This window comes from Schistocerca nitens, chromosome 2 (genome assembly GCF_023898315.1).
Source record: "Schistocerca nitens isolate TAMUIC-IGC-003100 chromosome 2, iqSchNite1.1, whole genome shotgun sequence".
Taxonomy (NCBI): domain Eukaryota; kingdom Metazoa; phylum Arthropoda; class Insecta; order Orthoptera; family Acrididae; genus Schistocerca; species Schistocerca nitens.
The window spans coordinates 73,940,128-73,966,097 of NC_064615.1; the positions used below are offsets into that span (position 1 = coordinate 73,940,128).

The window sequence follows — 25,970 nt, forward strand, 5'->3', positions numbered from 1 at the left end:
GTGTTTTGGCAAAAGTAACAGATTGTAACACAGCAACAAGAGAAGTTAAATATTACTCAAAACTCATCACAGTCCTTCATGAATCCCCATCTCGTCAACTATCTTCTTTGTTTCGCTGACAACTCAAGACCTGTCCTGTGGTGCAACATTTGCAATGGCTTCCTTTTTCAGCATTTCAGCCTCTCTGAGCATAAACTTGTTGTTGTGTTTTGCCACATTACTTTTCACGTAGGCTCATATATTCTCAGTTGGATTTAAATCAACATGATGTGAAGAAAGCGTGATTAAGATTAAACTATTTCTTTTAGTGCCAGCCAGTTTGTTGTCTTTTAGCGCCAGCCTGTTGGTGTGGAGTTCTTGGCTTTTACAGCCACTACAAGTTCCATTGATTTTGCCTTATACCTGCTAGGGTCTACGTAATTGAGTGGAACATTTCTTTGTTTGCAGAACAAAATGTCTGCTTTCCTCCAATGCTTGTAGCTTTAACCATCACAAAAGAGTGGTTTGGTGCATTGTCCATTATTATTCTCGAATTTGTTGGAATATTTTGCAGCAGAACATTATCTTCACAGCCAGTGAATGTTTTCTTGAATGACCACTTTTATTGTGAATTTTGTGTTCAGACGTACTGCACTGTTGTTATTAACGCAACACCAGTACAGAACACTTGTACACTATACCTGATGACTTGAGAGCTGACGAACATAGATGGATCTGATGGGTGACACCATGTTGTACTGGGAAGGAGAGGCTGGCTAAGCTTATAGGTGACAGTGTAGTCGGCAGCGGTGGTGGTGGTGGTGGTGGTGGTGGTGGTGGGGTCACTTGTGGAAAAATTCCTGTAGTAGTTGGTGTCAGGGCTGCACCTTTTTAAGATTAAAGTCAGCTGATAGGTATACCTGCTTAAAGGAAGTCCCTCTAACTAAGGGTTCATCTTCCATGGATGTAATGCTTCCAAGTAGATACAGAATTAGCATATTTCATTAAAAAAAGAGGTATTAGGGATAAAGTTAGTGAGCTGCTTATAGATGTTGACTCTGAAATTATTGGTATATCAGAGCACCAGTTAAATAATTTGACAATTCAGAGGCTTCCTTTACCGGGATACAGATTAGCTGGCTGTTTCTCAAGGAGTTCCTTGTGGGGTGGGGGACTGGCTATGTACGTAAAAACCGCTATTCCATTTGAGTCCATAGACGTATCATGACACTGAACTGAACAGATATTTGAAGGATGTGCAGGGGCAGTTGGATTTAGTGAAACTAAACTTCTAAATGTTGTTGTTTATAGGTCCCCAACTCTGACTTCTGAGCATTTCTGCTCAAGATAGAGAGGGTTCTTGATTCACTTTGTAGGAAGTACCGGAAATTAGTTATATGTGGTGACTTCAATATTAATTTTGTATGTGATTGGGCCAAGAAAAAGGGTGTTGGATGATCTGCTAAATTCATATGATCTGATGCAGACTGTGTTTTATTTCCAACTAGGGTGCAGGGGAACATTAGCACAGCCACAGACAATATTTTTATTCATTTTTTATTACTAGATGGGCATTCTTCAGTAAAAGGGTGAATGGCCTTTTGGTCAGTCGTGAAGGAAGTGGCTGGTTAGCAGCAGTAGGTCAACGATATAAAGTCAGTTCGCAGTAAAAATATTTCTGTTACTGTTAAATCAGATATATGTACAGTATTTAACAATCATTTTCTGAGCGTTGCTGGTGAATTAAATAAAAATTTAGTTTCTACAGGAAATCGTATAACTTTCTTGGCAAATGCCTTTCCTAGATTTATGTCTGAAATACTCCTCTGTGATACAGACAAGAGGGAAATTGAGTCAATAATTAAATCACTGAAGACTAAGGACTCTCATGGCTATGATGTAGTGTCTATCAGAATATTAAAGTACTGTGCTACACATGTTAACTCTGTATTTAGCCATGTTTGTAATGTTTACTTTAGGAATGGTCAGTTTCCTGAGTGATTAAAGTACTCAGTAGTAAAGCCGCTTTATAAAAAGGGAGAATTTTAGACCTATTTCTTTGCCACCTGTGTTTGCAAAAGTTAATGAAATGGCTGTGTATGTAAGGATAATTGATCTTTTTATATCACATGACTTGCTATCAAATGTACAGTTCGGCTTTAGAAGTCATTTAACAACTGAAAATGCTGTATTCTCTTTTCTCTGTGAGGTACTGGATGGGTTAAACAAAAGGTTTCAAACACTTGGCAATTTTTTTGATTTAACAAAGGCATTTGATTGTGTTGTTCACAAAATATTGCCCCAGAAGTTGGACCATTTCGGAATACGGGGAGTAGCTCACAATTGGTTCACCTCTTACTTTAGCAACAGACAGCAGAAGGTCATTATTCACAATGTTGATAATGGCTGTGATGGTAGGGTATGGTCAAGTGGGGTTTGCCCCAGGGATCAGTGTTGGGGCCACTCCTGTTCCTTATTTACATAAATGATATGCCCTCTAGTATTACGGGTAACTCTAAAATATTTCTATTTGCTGATAACACTAGCTTGGTAGTAAAGGATGTTGTGTGCAACATTGGCTCGGTTTCAAATAGTGCAGTACATGACCTAAGTTCATGGCTTGTAGAAAATAAACTAATGCTAAATCACAGTAAGACTCAGTTTTTACAGTTTCTAATACACAATTCAACAAAACCTGGCGTTTTAACTTCGCAGAATGGGCATATGATTAGTGAAACTGAACAGTTCAAATTTCTAGGTGCTCAGATAGATAGTAAGCTGTCGTGGAAAGCCCACATTCAGGATCGTGTTCAAAGACTTAATACTGGCATTTTTACTATTTGAACAGTATCAGAAGTGATTGTTCGACACGAAAATTAGTCTACTTTGCTTATTTTAATTGCTTATGTCATATGGTATTATATTTTGGGGTAACTTTTCCCATTCTAAAAGGATATTTTTGGCTCAGAAACAGGTGGTTTGGGCAATAAGTGGTGTAAGTTCACATACCTCTTGTTGACCGCTGTTCACGAGTATGGGTATTTTGACATTGGCCTCTCAATATTTATATTCCTTATAGTCATTTCTTGTTGACAATATTAGCTTACTCCCAAGAATAAGCAGCATCCACTCGATTAATACTCTGCAGAAATCAAACCTGCATTTGGATCGGACTTCTTTAACTTTTGTGCGAAAAGGTGTGCAGTATACTGCTGCATCCATTTTCAGTAAGCTACCACTCGAATTCAAAAATATTAGCAGTAATCCACGTGCTTTCAAAATGAAACTGTAGAGTTTCCTCATGGGTCACTCTTTCTATTCTGTCGAGGAGTCCCTTGAAAAATTAAGCTGATTCTTATTGTATTGTTGATTGCGTTTACTTAAACTTATGGACTGACTTTTTTCTGGTTCATAAACATTTATTATTATCTGTTGTTACTTTTATGTTGTAATTTTATGTACTGACACGTTCCATGACTTTGGAGATTTTCTCCTCAATTTGGCCCTACGGAACTTGATGTGTAAATAAATAAATAAATAAATAAATCTGTTTATCCGTGGCATGACAACAAGTGCACTATACCATCCAATCTGCCTGTGGCCTGGTATGGAAAGTTGGCTCTCCATTGGTTTTACTTGGGCAACCCCATCACGTCCCCTCCACTGAGTCAAACATCAAAGGTCGCAACTAATTTTAAATGCGCTATACATCTACGTACATACTCTACAAGCCACCATACATACAAGGCAAAGAGTACCATGGACCACTTGTAGTCATTTCCTTTCCTGTTCCACTCGTAAATAGTGTGAGGTGAACACAACTGTCTATAAGCCTCCAATCGAGCCCTAATTTCTCTCATCTTATCTTCATGGTCCTTACACACAGTATATGTTGGCGACAGCAGAATCAATTTGCAATCTGCCTCAAATGCCAGTTCTCCAAATTTCCACAGTAGTCCCCTCGAAAATAGTGTCGACTTCCATCCAGTGATTCCTATTTGATTTCACGTAGCTTTTCCATAATACTTATGTGCTAATCGAACCAAACGGTAACATATCTATCAGCATGCCTCTCAACTGGTTCGGTGTCTTCCTTTCCGAAACACTGAAGCAGTCTTCAAGAATGGGTCGCACTAGTACGGTATTCTGTATGCCATCTACATTATGGGTGAGCCACACTTTCCCAAAATTGTCCCAATAAAACAAACTCAAACACTTGTCATCCATTTGTTATCACTTTGCAACATTTTAGTATTTAATCAATGTGACTTTCTCAAGCAGCATATTATTAATGCTGTGTTAGATTGTTACAGGATTGTTTATCCTACTTTTCTGCATTAACTTAGATTTTTCAACATTTAGAGCAAGCTGCCATTCATCCCACCAACTTGAAATTCTATCTTAACAAGGCAAGGTCCCCAGCGGTGGGATCAACTTTCCCGAAACCATCTATATGGTACATAGGTTAAATTCCCATGTATCACACCCTGCAGCCATTCACCCTAGTTGGCACTAATTTGCGAACAATCGGTGGAAAAAAAATTTCAGCATTTTGCATGAAGCTCCACAGATCTAAAAGAAACATTGTACAGTTTGGATGCATATCATAATGGCTACAGTACAAGCCTTGTAAACAAGAGGTTGAGGATTCAAAACTCATAAAGTGCTTTGTATTTTTAAATCTCTATAAAAATGGTTTTGATCATTATTTTTGTTCAATTAATTGGCTTGAATGTATTTTCTTTGTGTATATTTCTCTGTCACATCATTTTAATTGCCTTATTAACTTCTTCAGTTGCTCTCATTTATCCCTCCAATCATTCTTTTTCCAGTTGGAATCTTTCTGCTTGGGAATTTAATTTTTTTTATCTATCATAATATTGAAACATTTGAAAATGCCATTCTGTTGGTTGGAAAACAAAAGACAAAATAATCTTTTTATATTGAATGTGCAGTGGTGTCATAAATGTAATTTTCTTGGATGATAATTGTCATAAAAACATTTAAAACATAAATTCTTGTAGAATTCTGGCCGAAATAATGCAGATGAAGTTTTAAAAAAAAGAGGGGATTATACCTAAAACAAAATTCAAGCAAAATGAGGCATATCAGACCTTTGATGTTGGAGTATCAATTTACAAAGGAGATTGCTTACAAATCACACATTGTGTGGGACCAGTTCCAAATAAGACTAATGGAATACTAAACACATACAGTGAAGGGCAGCATTGATCTGTGGGGGAGTGTCACAGAGATACTGTAGGAACTGAACTGGCAGACTGTAGTAGATAGATGTAAACTATCCAGAGAAAACCTGTTAACAAAGTTTCAAGAACCGGCTTTAAATAATGACTAGGAACATACTACAAACCCCCTATGTATTGCTCACTTCAGGAGCTTGAGGATAAGGTTAGAATAAATAAAGCATGCACAGAGACATTCAGACATTCTTCCCACGCTCCATATGTGAATGGAACAGGAAGAAACCCTAATAACTGGTAAAATAGGACATATGCACTTCACGGTGGTTTGCAGAGTATAGATGTAGACGTGGATAGAATAAAAATAATGAATGCAGTAACATGGACGAAAGTGTAGGATGATGAAACTGAAGAAATTAAAACTATGTTAATACATGGGAATAATTAAAATCGCATGCACAAAGATTCAAAGTGGAAAGAGAATTACAGGAAGAAAAAAATTAGATCTATTGCAAACCTTAAAGACAGTGATTAAAATGATGTAACAGTGGAATAGAAATATATATTTAAACCAGTTAACTGAATTAAAAATTATGATCAAAGTAATTTCAGTCAAGATTTAAAAATAAAAAATTTCAAAGCACCCGATGAGATTTGAACGCACATCCTCCATTACTCTGTGCAGCCAATTTGTATAATGTTTCTTTATTAAAGCTGCAGAGCATAATGCGAAATTCTAAAAAAAAAATTGTCATCAGTTGCTCACACACAAGGACCCACCAGAGTGAATCGTTGCAGATGTGATACCTGGGACCTTAACCTATGGTCTCAAAAAGTTGATCCCACCACTGGGACCTCTGCCTGTAAGTCATTTTGTATCCCTGTACAGAGACACAAGGATGACACCTTCCACACACCACAGTGTTGTTAGCAAACAGCCGCAAATTGCTGTTCATCCTGTCCACCATATCATTTATGTGTATAGAGAATGAGAGTGGTCCTGTCACACTTCTCTGGGGCGCTCCTGACAATACCACTTTGTTTCGATTGCTTTTATTGATTTTGGGCATTCATCTTTAAAAAAAATTGTTTTAAATGCTGCATGTGATTATTTCCATACAAGTGTGATTATCTGATACTTTCACAGTCCTGGTGTTTGCTGTAATGTATGAAAATGATTCTCTGCAAAAGTATCAAGCGTCACTAAGTGCACTTTCTTTATGAACGAGAGAGCTGGTAGTCTGGGTTGGCATAATTTCTGGAGTGCTTATGTACATAAACCTTTATTTTCTCCCTTGCATCTATGTACACATGACATGGTAATGGAGGATTTTGACCTTTCATTAAATAAATTCACTTTATGATGCAGTTATCCTTAGAATATCGTATTTCAAAAACCCTTCTGTAAGTTAAAATAATACAGATGAAGTTACAGTTCTCAGTATGTAATATAATTGGATAGATAAAAAAAGTGGCAGTAGAAGAATACACAAATAAAAAGTGTTATGTATGCAAGCTTCCGGAGCCAGTGGCTGCTTCTTCTGGCAGAATGGTTGAAGGGGAAGCAAGAGGGCTGAAGGACCACGGATCAAGGGAGACTTACTAGACAGGATGAGAAGGAAAGACTGATGGTTGGGGACTGCACTGGGCAAGATTGGAAAAAATGAAAGCTTAAAGGTGGAAGGTAGGTTAATATGCAAGACAGAAATTACTGCTAAAATATCATGCATGAGTTAATAAGAGCGAAAAGCTAAATGCATTGTATGTGATGGATGTTGGAGGAGGGCAGTGAAAAATAGACAGGTCAGAAATTGAAAGATGTAGAAAACTAAAACAGAGTGAAGAAAGGAGTAGTTACTATGAAGAAATGCTGAGACCAAATAAATTAACAAAAATTAAGGCCAGGTGGTGACGAGGACCGAGGACATGTAGTGCCAGTTCCCATCTGGAGAGTTCTGAGAAACTGGTGAATAGAGGAAAGAATGAAGATTGCACGTGTGGTGAAACAGGCACCAAGGTCAGGACTGGCATGTTGTAATGCATGCTCTGCAACAGGATATTGTGTGTTGTTGGTATAGACCCTCTGCCTGTGCCTATTCGTCCTAACTGATAATTTGGTAGTGATCATGCCGATCTGAAAGACCAGACTGTGTTTACATAACAGCTGGTATATGATGGGTCATTTCACAGGTGACTCGCCCCTTTGATAATACATTTTTTGCCAGTTACCAGGCTGGTACAGCTGGTGATGTGTAGGGCAAGTCTTGCAGCAGGGACAGTCATAGGGGCAGGAGCCGTAGGGTAGGGAGATGAGTGCAGAAGGAGCATAGGATCTGACAAGGTTATTGCAGAGATGGGGAGCTGATGAAAAGCTATTACGGTAGTGGCGGACAAAACCTTGGACACAAAGGACCTCAATTCAGGGCATGATTTTAGGAGGTGATGTCCTTTTTGATGTAGCTGATTAATACATTCAAGAGCAGGATAATACTGGGTTTCAAGTGGTGTACTCCTTAGTTGTTTTTTGGAAGGATTAGCAGAACCAGGATTAGATGTCATGGTCCGGCAAATCTGCTTTTGAACTAGGCTGGTGGGATACTTATGTCAAGTGAAGGCTGAAGTGAGAATGGTGGTGTTTTGCTGTAAAGAGCTTGCATCTGAAAAAATATGTTTGCCTCAAATACTTTGGCTGTATGGGAGGGAATGTTGGACATTGAAAAGATGGAAACTGTCAGAATGTAATTACTGTTGTTTGTTAGTATGTTGAAGTGTGTAGCTTGTCTTTGGTGAGGACGAGATCAACATCAAGGAAATTGGCGTGGGATTCAGAAAAGGATGTGAAATTGAATTGGAAAATGCATTTGGAGCTTCCAGGAATTTTTAACAGGTCAGCCTCACTATGAGTCCATACGGCAGAGATGTCTTCATTGTATCTAAACCAAACCAGGGGCTGCAGGTTTGTGGATCCTAGGAAAGCTTCCTTCAAGTGACCCATGTATGACAGTTCATTAATTGATCAGAGACCACATTTCTTTGTCTGGTGTGTGTGTGTGTGTGTGTGTGTGTGTGTGTGTGTGTGTACAGGAGATTTTATTACAAAAAATGTAGTTTAAGAGACCACAATAGATTGAGACACTCAAGGTATCGAAATTCAGAAAAATTATGGAGTTCTGGCGTTTGTTTTTTATGTAGGTTACAGACCATGTGAAAACTGTACTGAAGTAATATCAAAGAAGTGTCACATTTGTTAATCAAAATACACACACACAAAACATGTAAAGTGTTTGCAATTGGTTTATCAGTTATTAAGCAGATATAGAGAGATTTTTGAATAGTGTATAATTTCCAATATCTAATTTATCCGTACTGTCTCTGTGTTCTTTTTTTCAGTATGCTGACCCTGTGGCTGACTTGCTGGATAGGTGGGGTGTTTTCAGATCGAGATTATTTCGAGAGTCTTGTGTGTTTCATAGAGGCAATTACGTGAAAGATCTTAATAAACTGGGACGTGATTTGCAAAAAGTTGTAATTGTTGACAACTCTCCTGCTTCCTATATCTTCCATCCAGACAATGCTGTAAGTACACATACCAGAAAAATTCATTTCTTGTGTTTAATTGATATAAAGGAGAAAAGGCAGCCACTCATCTGCAGTTGATGGATGTGTGATATACGTTCACATATAGCAGAACTAAAAATCTCTTTGGTTTGATATATTATGTAGGCACAGTATCCTTACCAGCACGATAGTTAGTGCTGCTGTAGGTATCCTCCCTGAGGAAAATATTTTTACTATGTTGGAGAGAGACTGCTCATGTAACAATGGAAAGAGTGTGTCCTGAGTACCATTGATTGCAGAAAACTACACAACATAGTAAGCTGGCACAGTGAACATCGTGTTGATGGCATATATGTTACGCATTGTAACAACAGTTACAGAGAACACAGTGCAGCAAATCTATTGCAGTATGATAATGGATCACAGCAACCAGTGATTAATCATATTATCCAAAACCATGTCCTTGATATAGGGAACAGAAGCCACTACTCCACCTGTGTAACTCAAAAAATGCATTTCGTGTTGTAAGAATGTACATAGATGTAAGAACATAGTCATTGAGTGGTCAAAGCATGGTGAAAGATTGTCTGGACGTGTGGGGTCACTCCTGTCTTGTCAGAACAGTTGGAGGAACATTCCTCGGCATGAGGCTTCTTATACAACCTCATGCCACTAGGCACAGTCCTATTGAGTATATCTGGGATGCTTTTGAGTCAGCTGTGCTTTTCTCCAACCCAGCTTCATTCATTTCCTGTGTGTTGTGAGTTCCAGCAGATATATCATGGATAGCTACCCAACACTTTCGATGTCCTGGGAGTCTATGCTGTGGCGTATCACTTCTATTGTCTAGGGTAGATAGGGGTGCTAGGTAGATGTCTTAATTTCATTATTCATGAGTGTACGTGGTTTATAGTGAGGAGACGTGTTCAGAGCTGTTTATTGGTTTTAAATGATAGTCAAAGAATGTAGCTTCCACTGCTTTGATCATGGTAGCCCTATTCTTAATCGGTTTGAACTCCGTATGAGTACAGCCCTCATCTTGTTTCTGAATTCGTTGTTGTTGTTGTTTTTGGTTGTTGTTGTTGTTGGTGGTGGTGGTGGTGGTGGTGGTGGTGGTGGTGGTGATTTTGTCAACCAATCAGACTGAAAACCCTTAGAGGTTTTGGTCCTGCATCAGATCAGTAAATGGTTGAGAATCCTCTATTCATTCACTCAGTGACCATACTGGCACTCAAACGGAAGATAACAGAGAGAAGGCTGAAATACTAAATCTTGTCTTCCGAATTCATTTCTCCATGTAAGATCATTTCACAGTCCCTCCTTTCAATCACTGTATGAACATCAAAATGGTAGATGCTGAGATAAGCAATTGTGGAATATAGAAGCAACTACAATCACTTAGTAGTGGAAAGGCATCAGGGCGAAATGAGATACCTATAAAATTCTACAAAGATTATGCGAAAGAACTTGCTCCTCTTCTAACAGCAACAAAAGTTACCTAGTGACTGGAAAAAAGTGCTGTTATTTCCCATTTTCAAGAATGGTCATAGAACACATGCACATAATTATAGGCCTATATTGCTGACGTCAGTCTGTTGTAGAATTAAGAAATATGGAATTACAATATTTTTGGAGAACGAAAATTGTGTATATAAAAATCAACAAGGATTCCACAAACAGATCTTGTGAAACTCAGCTTGCTCTGTTCCTCCACAAGATCCAAAGCACTGCAGACAGTGGCACTTAGGTTGAGGCTGTGTTCCTTGACTTAGGGTGGCATTTGATCCCAGCTCATACTGTCGTTTAGTGAAGAAATATTGACTTACAGAGTATTGGACCAGATTTATGACAGGATGCAAGACTTACTTGCAGACAGAAATCAAAACGTGTCTCTTAAAGGAAGAAAATCGACAGATGTAAAGGTAATTTTCAGAGTACCCTGAGGAAGTGTGATAATACCATTACTGTTTACAATATATAAAAATGATTTAGTAGAAAATGTCAGAAGCTCTTTAAGATTGTTCACTGATGACATGGTTGTCTATAAGAAAGCAGTAATGCCAGAAGACAGTATCAGTTTGCAGAATGACCTGCAGAGCATTGATGACTGGTGCAGGCTCTGGAAGTTGACCCTAGACGTAAATAAATAACATTTTGTGCATATAAATTTCTAGGTGTAACTGTCCAGAGCAACTGTAACTGGAATGACCGCCGTGATGACTGGGTGTTTTGTGATGTCCTTAGGTTAGTTAGGTTTAAGTAGTTCTAAGTTCTAGGGGACTGATGACCATAGATGTTAAGTCCCATAGTGCTCAGAGCCATTTGAACCATTTTTGGAAAGACCGCATAAAACAAATGGTAGTAAAAGCAGATGCTAAACTGAGATTCATAGGAAGAATCTTAAGTAAATGTAACTGATCCGCAGAGGAAGTGGTTTACAAGGCTCTTGTTTAGCCGATTCTCCAGTATTGTTCATCAGTCTGATATCCTTACCATGTAGGACTGATAGAAGAGAGAGAGTGAGCATTACACATATGCTCAAAAACTCCAGTGGCAGACATACTTGTTCATCACAAAGAGGTTTGTTGACTGTTGGAATTTCAAGTGAGCTCTTTCTGGGAAGAGTCAGCTAGGAAGGGAGAATTAGTCACTGGTACCAGAACTACCTGCCACCACACTTGGTTATGTGGCTTGTAAGTGTGACCTAGATGATGATTATGAACTTTGTTATTGAGCAGCAACCTCTTCTAATCTTACAGGTATAACAAACAGTATGTTGGATCCACCTAGTTGTGAGAATAGAACATCATTGCTTGCTCATTAAAGGAATTTCTTTGTAAGTCGTTCTTGTACAGTGTGACTTCGAAGTTAGTAAAAATTAGACCTTTTGGCACATTAACCCAATCACCAAATACCAAACAGGTCGCAAAGGGGGAAAAAAGTAAGGTAGTTACAAATTTTTGTACAATGGTAGAAGGGAACGCCATGAACAACATAACAAAAATACACACGAGTGGGACAGTGGGAGTTTAAAGATAATTTTTTTTATGTTTTTCTTGAATAGCAGCTTGTAACAAATATGTTTCCCAGTATAAAATCAAACTACATTAAATTTTCCACAAAAGAGGTCCTATTCATTTTTTGTTTAGGACTAAAAGTTTCTGCAGTACAGGAGATGCAGAAGTGCACGATTATTATAAATAGTGTTTTAAGATATAAAATTACTAAATGAAAAGCACCAGTTTGCTTTTGTTCTACAATATTACTTTTATTGTTAACCGGTTTTTGCCTTACAAGGCCATCTTCAGATATTTACTGAAGATGGCCTGGTAAGCCGAAAACCGGTTACAGGTGTACAATAAAAGTAATATTGTAGAATAAAAACAAGCTGGTGCTTTTCATTTATTACAATGTTGTTCTACCAAGAACCGACGGAAGATTCTGTTAATATGATATAAAATTACCGTTTACTGTTAAATGAAGTAGGTTAAGAACAAATATTAAAATCTGTACCATGTCTAAGTGCAGTAGGGCTGTGTTAAGGAATAAATTGTATTATGGGGGCGTAACAGGGTGAAGGGGCATGGGTAGAGGGTAGAACTGCGAGGTAAGATGTGTCACCGAATTGTGGTCATGCACTTCACTTTTTCATAGGTCTGTAAACTGAAGAGTGGACAGTTGATTCTTGAAGCTATCTATCCCAATATGTCAAAAGAAGTATCTACAGGGTTTTTTACAAAGTTATACTGACCCTCTGAAGTGTGCCTTTTGAATCACTGGCTATGTGCTCGGCAGATGTTCATTTTCCCCAAAGTGCATTAGACACTATGCGGAATATGGATATGAGTTACCAGTAATACTGACATTGTAAGAAAGGACAGATAGCTACTTACTGTAAAGAAGACACGTTAAGTTGCAGACTGGCACAGTTAAAAGATACTTTCATAAAGCTTTCGGCCACAGCCTTCATCACAGAAAAACACACACACAAAGCAAGCATACTTCGTGCACACGTGGCTGCCAACTCCATCATCTCAGGCCGGCATGCAACTATCATGTAGGGTGCAAGCAGCAATCTGGAGGGGGTGGGGAAGAGGAGTAGTGTACAGGTGGAGGGAGAGACAGACACTGTCTGGTAGTGTGTGTCGGGACTAGAATGCCAACAGGTACAGCGTCAGGAGGTTGTGGGACAGGGAGGTGGGGAAAAAAGGAACAGAGACCATATGTTACCATAGGTTGAGGCCAGGATAATTATGGATGCAGAGATTGCGCAATTGAGAAAAGCTGGTGGTGGAGGGAAAGATCCAGATGGCTCAGGTAGTGAAGCAGCTATTGAAATAAAGTGTGTGATGTTAAGCTGTGTGTTTTGCCACAGGGTGATCCACTCTGCTCTTGGCCACAGTTTAGCACTAGCCTTTCATCCTGGTGGACAGCTGGTTGGTAGTCATGACAATATAAAAAGATGTGCAATGGTTGCAGCAGAGTTGGTAAATGACATGGCTACTTTCACAGATGGCCCAGACCCTGATGGGGTAGGATAAACATGTGACAGGACTGGAATAGGAAATGATGGCTGGGTGGATTGTGCAGGTCTTGCACCTGGGTCTTCCACAGGAATACAATCCTTGTGGCAAGGACTGGGAGTGGCATAGGGATGGACTAGGATGTTGTGGAGGTTGGGCAGGTGACGGAACAGCACTTTAGAAGGGGTGGATACTATTTCAGGTAGGATATCTCTAATTTCAGAACATGATGATAGTTAATCAAAGCCCTGATGAAGGATGTGGTGCAGTTGATCCTGCCCAGGGTGGTACTGGGTGGTGAAGGGGACACTCCTTTGTGGCTGGTTCTTGGGGATGGTGGAAGGGTTGGGGATGTGAGGGGGAAATGGCAGGGGAGATCTGTTTGTGGACTAGGTCTCAAGGGATAGTGCCTGTCTGTGAAGGCTTTGGTGAGACCCTAAGCTTACTGAGCAGGGGAGTTTTTGTCACTGCAGATACGCTGTCCCTGAGTGGCCAGGCAATATGGGAGGGATTTTTTGATGTGAAAGGGATGACAGCTGTCAAAATGCAGGTACTGTTAGTTTAATGTGGATGAAAGTGCAGAGAGCAAGAGGTCAACATCTAGGAAGGTGGCATGCTGGGTTGAGGAGAACCACATGAAGTGGGTGGGAGAGAAGGTGTTGAGGTTGTGAAGGAACAATGACAGGTTGCCTTGACCCTGAGTGGGAGGCTAGATTACGGGCATTTGGTTGGAGGTGTTAGTCAATGAGAGCCGAAATTCTTTCAGTGGGAGCACAATAGCAAGCCACAATGGGGTCTCCCATGTCACAAGCCACCCTCCTATGCCAACCTTTTTGTGGGCCATCTAGACGCGACCATCATAGTCTCCCAAAACACCAAACCCCCTTGTCTGGTTCAGGTTCATTGATGAAATTTGCATGATGTAGACACCTTGTCTTCATTCCCTTACAACCTCATCATCATCTCTCCCATCTGCTTCACATGTTCCTCCTCAACCAGCATGTCGTCTTTCTAGATGTTTACCTCCTCCTCTCTGATGGCCCCATTCGCACCTCTGTCCATATTAAACCCACCAATCACCAACAGTACTTGCATTTTGACAGTTGTCATCCCTTTCACACCAAAAAATCCCACCCATACAGCCTGACCACCCAGGGACAGTATATCTGCAGTGACAAAAACTCACTTGCGCAGTATGCCACCAAGACCTTCACAGACAGGTATTATTCCCGGACCTAGTGTGCAAACAGATCTCCCCTGCCATTTTCCCACACATCCCCAATCCTCCCACCACTCCCAAGCCAAAAAGGAGTGTCCCCTTCAACACCCTGAACCACCTGGACTGGGACAACTGAACCACATCCTTTGCCAGGGCATTGATTACATATCATCATGCTCTGAAATGAGAGACGTTCTACCTGAGACACTTCCCACCCCTCCTCAAGTGGTATTCCGTCACCCACCCAACCTCCACATCATCCTAGTCCATCCCTTTACCACGCCCAATCCCAACCCCTTGAAACAAGGATCATATCACTGTGGAAGATCCAGGTGCAAAACTTGCCCAATCCACACACACAGCCCTACCTATTCCAGTCCTGTCACAGGTCACCAGTTATCCACCAGGATGCCAAACTGTGACTAAAAGCGAAGTGGATCACCCTGTGACACATGCAGCTGAACATAATACACTTTTATTTCAATGACTGCTTCGCTAACCAGGCCATCTGGATCCTTCCCTCCACCAGCTTTTTTGAAATGTGTAAGTGGGAGTTGCCTTACGATACATTCTCTGCAGGAATTATCCCGCCATCAACCTACAGTAACGTACTGTCCCCACACTCTCCACCCAATAGTTTCCACCCGCTCTCTCCTGTCATCTCCTCCCTATTCTCATCTCCTACCCTGTTTATATTCTGCCTTCTGCCAATGCATCTGCGCGTCTTCCCCCCCCCCCCCCTTTTTCTGCTCCTTTTTTCCACACCTCCGTGCCAAACAACCTCCTGGCACTATACCTGTTGGCATTCTAGTCCTGACACCCACTACCAGACTGCATCTGTCTCCCTCCCCACCCATGCACTACTGTCCCTTCCCCCGTCCCCGCCTCCTTCAGACTGCTTCTTGCATCCCAGTTGCATTCCGGCTCGAGATGCTAGAGTTGGTGGTCATGTGTGCAGGAGGGGTGCTTGCTTGTGTGTATGAATGGTGTGTGTGTGTGTGTGTGTGTGTGTGTGTGTGTGTGTGTGTGTGTGTGTGTTTTTTTACTGATGAAGGCTGTGATGGCCGGAAAGCTTTATGTAAGTGTCTTTTAATTGTGCCTGTGTGCAACTTAACTTGTCTTCTTTACAGTAAGTAGCAATCTATCTTTTCCTACATTATTGTTCCAACCTGAAGTATTTCATTGTTCGCTTTTACCAATAATGCTTACGCAAGAAATGCAAATGGGTGGAATCTACATAAATTTCTGCTCACTGTTCTACAGTGCTAGAGGGGAAGTTGATACTTAAGCATTCTATATGGCAGCTGTAACGTTCTTCCAGAACAGGCAACTTACACACCGTGAGTGGTGCTTGTATTTCAGCATCTCCAGTCCAGTTCTCTTATTTGAGCAGACAAAAAAAAAAAAAAAAAAAAAAAAAAAAACTTCACTGAGCTCATGTTTACATAGTGGAATTATTGTCAGTTGATTAATGAGTACTTATTTGCCATTGCTTAGTGGGCTATTATGTAAAAACAAATTCAGCAACTGAATCTGTCAACTGCCCACACTGAAGAGCCTGTAAACAGTGTACATGCTGTCAGTTTGTATTCGACAACATCGATATCATTGTCCTCACTGTCTTTGGCTGGAATAATTTTCACAGCATGAGGTGTAACAAATGCATCACCCCAGCTCCAGCTCTCCCAATATCTGAAATGGCTCAGAGATGTAAATTGTCTCCCTCTGCAACAGAAGTAGATCCCGAGTTGTTACATAACTTCAGATATTTCAGTGTAAGTCAAGCAATGCATTACAGCAGGTTACTGTGATGGTCTTGAACATAATCAGTCCCCTTTCATTAGTCACATTCACACCCTCTTCGGATGATATATTGTGAAAGTGGATGTATGGTAAGTGGCTCCACTCTCTGCAGCCCACTCTACAAGTGCCAGCAATTCCTGAGAAATTTATGCAGTTTACCGCTAAGGCAATTAATGGTGTGATAAGTGCAGTAACTTTCCGATAACTCATTAATTCACCACCAAGTGACTACAACACAGTGATACTGCCTTACAGTATACCGTCAACAATAGACAGCAGCAAGGTCCACATTTTCCAATCCAATCCCTTTCCCACCAACACTGCAAAGGTCACCGACAACATCACAATTACAAATTTTGCGGTCATCAGCCATTGTTTATAGTAACTGCTAATTGTACTCATTTAATAAACTGAAAATAACACCATGATGTAAACATGGGATAAGTAAAGTTACATTGTCCGCTCACATAAGAGAACAGGACAGGGAATGCTGTCTATAAACTGAAAAGTGAATAGTGGTGGAAGCTGCCTTTCCCAGAAGAATGTAAAGCTGCTGTACAAGATGACTAATAATTCCTGTAGCAGTATAGAACAGTTTGTAGAGATTTACATGAATTCTGTCTATATGCATTTCTTGCATTAGTATTTTTAGTAACATATATCTGTATTCTATACAGTGATAATGCACTTTGTAATAAAAACTCCTGAGCATGTCAATGCACTGCATCACCAGTGATTCGTAAGGCAAGCTGAACTGGATTGGTGTAACTTTACACAAAATCCTGTAGTTTCATCTTGTGACATAGTGGGGTAGATAGAGTGCCGAATCATCTACGTGCACTTCAATTTGCAGACCTATGAAGGAGAGAATTGCATGGCCACAATCCAGTAACCTACATTTCGTTGCACTTCTGCTTTGCTTCCTTCCTGCCTCCCACTCACTCCCTCTCTACCCTGTTAAACCCCCAGAACACAATTTATTCTTTAATATCGCTCTGTTGCTCTTTGACATGATACACGTATTTAATAGTTGTTATTAATCCAACTCATTTAACAGTAAACATTAATTGTATACCATAAAAAATGTATGCCATTAAAAAATAATAATAATAATAATAATAATACCTTTTTCTGTAGGAAATTTAATGTATTTAAATTCTGCACTGGGAAACATTTTTGCTAGGAGCTGCAGTTTTCAAGTTATTCAATAACAGCATAAAAAAGTTGTCTTTAAACCATCCCTCAGTCCCAATCAAATGAACTTGATTAAAGCACCTATATACCCCCCACCCCCCAATTTCGTTTAATGTGGAGGTGCTATTCCAACATAGTTAGAGAGCCTCTGCAGTGCTGTTGAGTTTAGGGGGATACGAAGTGCGCTGAGGCATGAATGGGAATTTGGAGCCACTGTACCAGGGTGTCATAGTAGCTACTGGATCTGCCTACTTGGCAGGAGACCTGAGTTCGAATCCAAGCCTTGGTACAAATTTTCATTTGTCGCTTCAGCTCATTTTTCATATTTATTTTAGTTCACTGACAGATTACAAATTTTACAGTAGACCTAATGACAACAGAAAGCATAATTGTTGGGGGGGGGGGGGGGGGGGATGAACGCTTGAGCAGTTGCACATGTCTTTGTTCTCCAAACAAACCTGAGAAACTTGAGTTGGATGCTGCTTTGCCATGAGATTCACATGTAGAAAAGTGAGATTATGAGATATAAAATATATTACAGCATCAGTATCTGAAGCAAAAATGTAACAGACTGCAGCTTACCCAAATATGAATTACCTTCAGAAAGTCCCCACTCGCATATTTCACCCTCCAATCAAGGATCATTGAATTCTTCCTCTCAAACTTCCAAAATTTCTTGTTCAAATGTTATTTATTTGTAGCAGAATTAAAGCAAATGGCAAAACCTATCGAGTACACACATGAAACTCGTATCAACGTGGGCACACATTGGCTTTCAGTCTGTTACAGCAGGAGCTCTTACATTTGCTGCTGTTTCTTTAAAAGTGGTTCTGAAAATGGACGACAGAAGGCAGCATCTATCAAGGGACAGATTGTGAGACATACAGGGTGTGATTCAAAAGTTTCAAAACTTAACTCAGAACTAGTAAATTATTGGACATTTAAGTACAGCGGACTAAAATTCTTCAAAATATGATCCTTCAGCATCAACACAGCACTGCCAGCATATCTTCCACTGTTCGTAACCCTTGTGGAAGGCCTCGGGCGTCATGCTGTCAAGGGCTCTCGTCGAAGCCTACTGGATGGTGTCGATGGGGTCGAATCGCTTCCCTTTTAGGTTTGTCTTGATTTGGGGAAAGAGGAAAAAGTCACTTGGAGCCAAGTCGGGGCTGTAGGGTGGCTGCGGCAGTGTTGTCACACTGAACTTGACCAAAACTTGGGTGGCGACGCACGACATGTGAGTGGGCGCGATGTCGTGATGGAGAATCCAATCGTCCTTGATCACCGGGCGGACACTGTGAACTTGATCCCTCAAGCAGCGGAGCACTCACACTAAGATGACGGTCATTGTTTAAAGGTTCCCGCACACTCTCCACATTTTGATCCATTCGTCTTGATGATGGCCTCCCAGAGCGGTCTTCGTCTTCAACATTCCTGCAGCCATTTTTGAAATGTTTGTGCCACATGAAAACCAATGCACGGGACATGGCTTCTTCCTTAAAGGCCTCTTGAATCATACTGATTGTCTCCGTGGCGGTTATGTTCAGTCGCACACTAAACTTAATTGCATAATGCTGCTCCACTAGGTCAATGACATGCACTCACGCTGCAAGCGATGCTCACCCTCCAGGGTTACGAAGGCAACTGCCACAGCATCAGTTCGTTCCCTGAGACCCCCCACTACTACTCCCACCCAGCGGAACCAGTCCACGCACGCTCCCCTACTCAGAAATGAATCAGTCTTGAAACTCCTGAATCATACCTTGTATGTGTTGTGTCCTGCCCACTCGTATAATATAGGGTGTCTAGGCAGCTGTTTTCTTGGATAGCTAGACAACAATTCAAGCAGATCGTATTAATGGTTTTTGTCACAGTAAAGTAAATTGACAATACTTAACTTTTCATATTTACAAAGATGGGTCGCAAGCAAATGGTGACAAGCAAATAATCAGTATCCTTCAATATATACAATTTCCATGCAAGCAAATAATACAGTTTACAAGTCACTGCTATAGTGTTTATATCCCATCTTGTCTTCTAGTGCGGCTGTGGCTAGGCAGAGGGGTATTAAATTCTCTTCGTATAGGGGCTGCTTCTGTTGTGGTGTCGTTCTAGTCAGCATACTATTGGCTGACGTCATCTCTCAGCCTTCTCTGCTGTAACGTTTCAGGCCAATGTGCCAGCGCTTGATGTTATGGTGGAACAATATGAACATTGTTCTAGCATGAAATGAGTCAAGTTTTCGAGCGATAGATGCCACACGCTTCATGAAAATCACGATCTGGGATATGCTCGGGCAGAGTTTTTCAAACACAGCATTATGCCCCAAGTTGTGATCAGGCTTGCTTGCCAAAATGTTAACAGATTTGTTTTGCCTGCCACAAATTACGTAAGTGATTAGAGGTCAGAAATTTCAGTGTAAGAATCCCCTGCTCATTAAGTAGAGACCTGTATGAACATGAATTAACACCACATATGATCTAGGCTTGCCTGATAAAAATATTTTCTTGCCTGACCTACATTGGTTCAGGGTATAATTCAACATGATATCAAGGAATGGAGGTATGTTAAATGAAGTTTTATTGTATCACTGATGTTGACTGTGGACAATATTCTAAAAGTCGAAGTAGGGGTATTCACCTTCTGCTGGTATTTGTGAAATTTTCTTCACTAATCATATCCCCATTATAACTATGTCGATGACCAGTACATCTACAGTTGTTTGTGAGAAACGAGAAGTGTTGTGTTTTTTGGTAAGATCAGCATGTTAGCTGGTGACCTAAAAGCTGCTCTCCAGAACATAATTTGCTGTATTATTCTGGTCCAGACCTGAATCTGTAGTAGCTATGTTCCTCAGCCTTGAAGTTGATTTGAACACTGCTGATCTTTACTTGGCATGGGCAACTGGAGGTAGTATACCCTCTCCTTCTGTTTGCCTTATGAACTGTCTAGCCAGCTAGTTCTAGGAAGACATACAGTTTTACCTGGACCTTGAACGACAGTGCAACTTTTTTTTTTTTTCCTTCAGATTATCTTGGTAGAAATGAAACAAGTGATAAGTGATGGAAAAAAATTGTAGGACTAACTGAAGATCATATCACAGACTTTTTGTATTAATAGTTTGATGGTTATTCACTTAGCCATAGAGCCACATTCATCTCCACTTTTGCTGCACAGCACTGTAACACGTGTTTGTTACAAAATTTTGAAGCATTGGTCTGTCCGTATGAAATGTTATCTGTGGCAGAAATTGCAACTCCTCTCATTCACGAAGGACAGATGGAAAAGAAAAACTGGCAAATGTGTATCATTATATGGGAAGTCACCAGCCAGAAATAAAATATTTAAATGACGAAATGTCACTGACGAGAAATTTTCTGTAACCAGTAATTTTATAAAATTAGCAATTATTTAATATGGTGTAAGCAGAAAGTAAGACCATAAAGCGTGAAAATGTGTATAAGGGTTTTTATCCAGTACTGCACATCAAATAATTGATAATATACGGAAAGTAATGTTACACATTTCCATCAGTTTACATAAGAAATTTTCTTTTGATTTGGATCACTGCTCATTTTATGTGTATGTGATCTTCCACCTTATATTGACAAAATAGCTTTCTTTCTCTTCTCTCCAGGTCTTTGCTTTATTGTAAAACTTTCCATGCAGATTAAGAGACTGAAGCCACTTTCAGGAGAATGGTGATTGAAATCTTCGGCCAACCATCCAGATGTAGGTTTTCCATGTTTTCCCTAAATCTCTTTAGGCAAATACCAGGATAGTTCTGTTGTAAATGTCATGACCAATTTCTATCTCCATCCTTTCCAAATCTGAGCTTGTGTTCCATATCTAATCAACAATTCGCCATTGGACTCCATTTTCCCATTGCAGATAATGTGTGCATTCCCATAAATCAGAGCTATGCTGCTGTTAGTGTATCTATAGTTATAATTTCACCGTAGTTGAACCTCTGTGCTGATCACTTCTATGTTCAGCTCTTTTTTATTATTCATACAGATAGACTACATTACTTCAGGCATCAAATAAATATAACAAGATAGTCCTTTACTGTCACATTCCTAGTGTTTGAACTGTTCATGTAGATGTGCAGTTACATTTATAAGTAACCACAGATTGACGGAAACAAGGCCATGCTCCATTGACATTGGTCACATATTTCACCAAATTCTTTATGCCTATAAGGCTAGTTTACCATGGATAGGGCTGTCTGGGATACTATTTTTGTGTACGAGCTGCTGGAAAATTGATATTGAAAACCTGTTTGTAGAATATGGAAGAAACCTCATTGTGTTTTAGATGCAAGGCATACCCCACTACAATGGCACCCACAGACACTTTCAATGAAACCCATACTCCGTATTGGGGCATTCCATCAGTCATTAAAACTGGGTAATATTCCCTGAAATCCTTCTCAGATCATCTATTGAAACAAAAATATGAATACAACTAGTGAAGAAAAACATTGCTTAAATATTGCAGCAAATGGAAAAGGAAGACAACGAGAAATGACACAGAAGTAAGACAGACTGTCCTGAGCTATCTTGGGCATGCCAAATTGTTCACAAAATACTGTCTTGATGTAACTCTTGTACCTTTCTTTCATTTTGTTTCTCACTATGTATTGGGTATTTTTCCATCTGCTGTTTGTCTAAGTTCCATATGTGGCATGTAAAAGAAGTTTGTAACAATTTCTGTGCAGTTTAGTAAGCTGTTGCTCTACTCCTCTTAGACAGGCCTGTGTTGATTGTACCACTACTTTCTTCACTAAAGTGGCAGGAAATGCTGTAGTAGTGCAAGTGTGTAATTGTCATAGATACATTCGTGGCCCCTTCTCTGTAACATATGCTTCATCTGATTGTAGTTAGTGCCCAGTGGTGTGCAGTTAAGACCTGAGTAGTGAAGCAGATTGTCTCTGAGACAGTTTAGAATTCATTTGTAATATACAGTCAGGAGGAACTTCATGATAAGAATTTGTAATGAATACAATGCACGCATCATCTCTCCAACTTCTGGGTGTCCACCTTACCCTCAGTGACTCCTTTAGCTATCAGCATGCCATTTCCCAGAAATCATTCCACCAACAGACAAGAAGTCCAACCCAGCCAGACAGTGCAATGTTTGTTCCCACTCAAGAGAAAGTGACAGGAAACATGTAAGGAATGAAACACAATACTATTGTGAATACGATGATGTTCCTTTGTATGTAACACCTTGCTTCAGAAAACATCCCACAGGAAAAAAGTCATAACATACAAGCCTAAATGTGAACAGAAATCAGAATATATTTCTGAAAGGCATACAAAACATTGTAAAATACTTAGAAGTTTTCAAACACTTCTTTTTCTGAAAGCGTTCGGGTAAGGGGTTCATGTCATGCTGATAACAGTATTATTAGAAGCAGAACACATGCTGAGATAGGGTGAGGATGAGGAAGGAGATAAGGAGTGAACTTGTCAAAGGATTAGTTTGCTTTAATTGATTTGGGAAAACAATGGGCAACCGAAATGTGGATGACTAGATGCAATTTTGAACCACATTCTTCCTGGATGTAAGTCCATTGGCTTAACAGTTGTCGCTTCATTTAGTGGGAATGATGAGGTTATGATAGTGAACAATTGATGTGGAACAAAATATGTGTGTGTAATAAATGAATGAATTATGGGGGTTAATCTTGTTAGTGATATACACAGTTGTTGCTGGAATTCCCACTAACAGTTCAGAAAAGAACATTTACACTTTTAACAGGAGCAAAGATTTAGCTGGTTCAAAGTTTGATGTAGCATGATTGACGTCTTATGATTTATAAGAAATCTTGTATATAGTAGCAGTGGCTGCAAAAGATGACTATTAAGAACTTGGGACAGGGGGTGGGGAAATCCTTAATTAAATGAAGGTGAGAATTAAGAGAACCATCTAGAATAGATCCTGATGTCCATTCCAGATAATCAAGCTGTGCATCTATTAGTAGGTGTAACAATTTTGATTGATTGCTTTATGATTAACAAATATGAATGGGCTCCTTATCAACCTGCACTGCAGACGGAGTAGTGAGAGTAATTATACATTGCCCTGCAGATTAGACTTGAATGCATAATGAGTCATAAAAATAAGACTGACTCTTAAACAGTGATAGTGATTGATGATGGCTCTGAGATTCACTACCATTCATCCCGGGGCAGAGATTGTAGTGAGCATAATTCTGCCAAGATTAAGCACTGTTCACACATGTCTCAAAATCTTCAGCCCTTGGCCTGGTATGACAAGTAGCATCATCGGATGCTCTGTCCCCACATGAAAGTTTGTGAGACATTTATATTCAAGCCTGGATGAAAGAACATTGTTGTAGTAGACTGAGGGAAATCAAGATGTAGGCTGTGGGGCATGACTATCTACTTCTGTGCCCCCACATTTCTGCAGAAAGTTTGGGTCAATAACCAGAAATAATACAGAGCACAAGAGCGTAACTCACCTATATCTTTTAACTTAGGAACAGTAAATTGTAGAAAGCTGACAGAATAATCAGTTGCATTAAAGCACCCACTTCCAGGGCATGGAGAAGCTCAGTACCCCTGGATCAAATCCTCCTTGTGAGTTAACAACAGGGATTGTTGTGCCGGCCAGCCTGGATTTGATTAGGCAATTTTCCACATCCACTTCAATAAATATTGTACTGGCTTCCAAGTCCCATCGCAGTTACAGAATATGCAAACACTTGGAAAAATGATGTCACATTTGACCGTGCGAAATGCACTACATGCAGACAGCAGGAGTAACAGATTCCTTCCCAAGGGGTGCTGGTAGTAGCTTTAAAGTGCCTTTGTGAGTCGCAACCCCATCATAATAATGGCCCATATACAGGCATGGTTGGTTCTCCATGAAGTCAGGGAAATATTGTACCAGTCCTGGGCCAGCATTTATTGGATATAGGGCACCAGGATGGATTGAAATTGGAGAAACTTAGGCTCCAAAGATAGTTTATTGTTGTCAAATTATACACATTTAAAAATGAGATCTAATAGTTGTCAGAAGTGTGATAATAAAACCAAGATAAAGTAGAATCGCTCCACTGATCAAGGAGAGGAAGGCAGAGAGTTGTAGTAGGTTTTATTGTAGGCAAGAATTTTAAAAATGATAATGCAGATATAAGGAATCTGGCAGAATAGCAGGGCTTGTTTTAAAAGTAAACAAAAGGTATCACCTGAAAATCATTAAAGTGCATTCCTTGGCGTGCACATACTCAGGTGAAGAAGTGGAAAACTTCTGTGAAAAGACAATGAAATTGATGAAACTGCAAATTTGGCTGAAAAATAATAATGTGAATTTTTGTGCAAATGTTGGGCACAAACCGAAGTATAATTCTTCAGTGTGAAACTTAATTCAATGTAGTAATGTAGTCCTGAGTATTCATTAAAATACTACCATTATAATAACAGAGACAATTTCCATTGTTTTCAGTCAACCTGTACCACGTAAATCAGAACCAAATTCAGTTTTCTGATGTTAATCAGTGTGTAACAGTCAACAAAGCAATTTAAAAGATATTTGTAAAAGAATGGCGGAGAAATGAAAGAAAGATGTGGTGACATTAAAACAAAAATTAGAATTAACTGAAAGATTTGAGAGGGGGAAAACTGCATGCAAATCTTAAGTGCTGATTATGTTATGACAATGCAGACTGTTTAGGAAATTTATAAGAATAAGCAGAAAATCTAGTATTTTGTCAGGAAATGTGATTGTAATTCTGGACTACCTGCCCGAAAAAGCATGATGAGATTGCTTTGAACACTGAAGTTCGTGCTCCTGGATATAAGTCATCTAAAGAAAGCATAACAATTTTGTGCACTGCCAATGCTTCTGGAAACCACAAAGTGAAATTACTAGCGATTAGAATATGAGAAAAGGTTAAAAAGCATTCAAGAATGTTGCAGCTAGGGATCTCCCTGTGCATTATTACAACCAATTAGGCACACTGGACTCGCATTCGGGAGGACGACGGTTCAATCCCGTCTCCAGCCATCCTGATTTAGGTTTTCCGTGATTTCCCTAAATCGCTTCAGGCAAATGCCGGGATGGTTCCTTTGAAAGGGCACGGCCGATTTCCTTCCCAATCCTTCCCTAACCCGAGCATGAGCTCCGTCTCTAATGACCTCGTTGTTGACGGGACGTTAAACACTAACCACCACCACCACAACCAATTAGGAGCATGAACAGATAGTGAAATTTTCAAAAACTGGTTCCACACACATTTTGTAATGTGATTTCTAGAAGAGAAAGGACTGCCACAGAAGGCTGTTCTGTTGCTTGGCAATGCCCTTCACATCTCAGTGAGAGGATTCTTGTATCTGATGATGGTCTCATCATAACAAAGTTTTTATCTGGTAACATGACTGCCATTATATAGCCAGTGGACCAGGATGTAATTATATGGGGTAAAATGGCACTACCGAGCTGGTACCGAGAATGATAGTTGAA

General features: G+C 39.9%; 1 protein-coding gene across 2 annotated transcripts in view; it reads left to right on the top strand.

Moving 5' to 3' along the window:
• Window positions 1–25,970, top strand: part of LOC126235734 (phosphatase Herzog) — a 73,559-nt gene that overhangs the window by 30,576 nt on the left and 17,013 nt on the right. For both annotated transcript variants that reach the window (XM_049944513.1, XM_049944512.1), the window contains one exon: window positions 8,571–8,756. In XM_049944513.1, coding sequence (XP_049800470.1) covers window positions 8,571–8,756 — 186 coding nt within the window. The remainder of the gene's footprint in view (window positions 1–8,570; window positions 8,757–25,970) is intronic.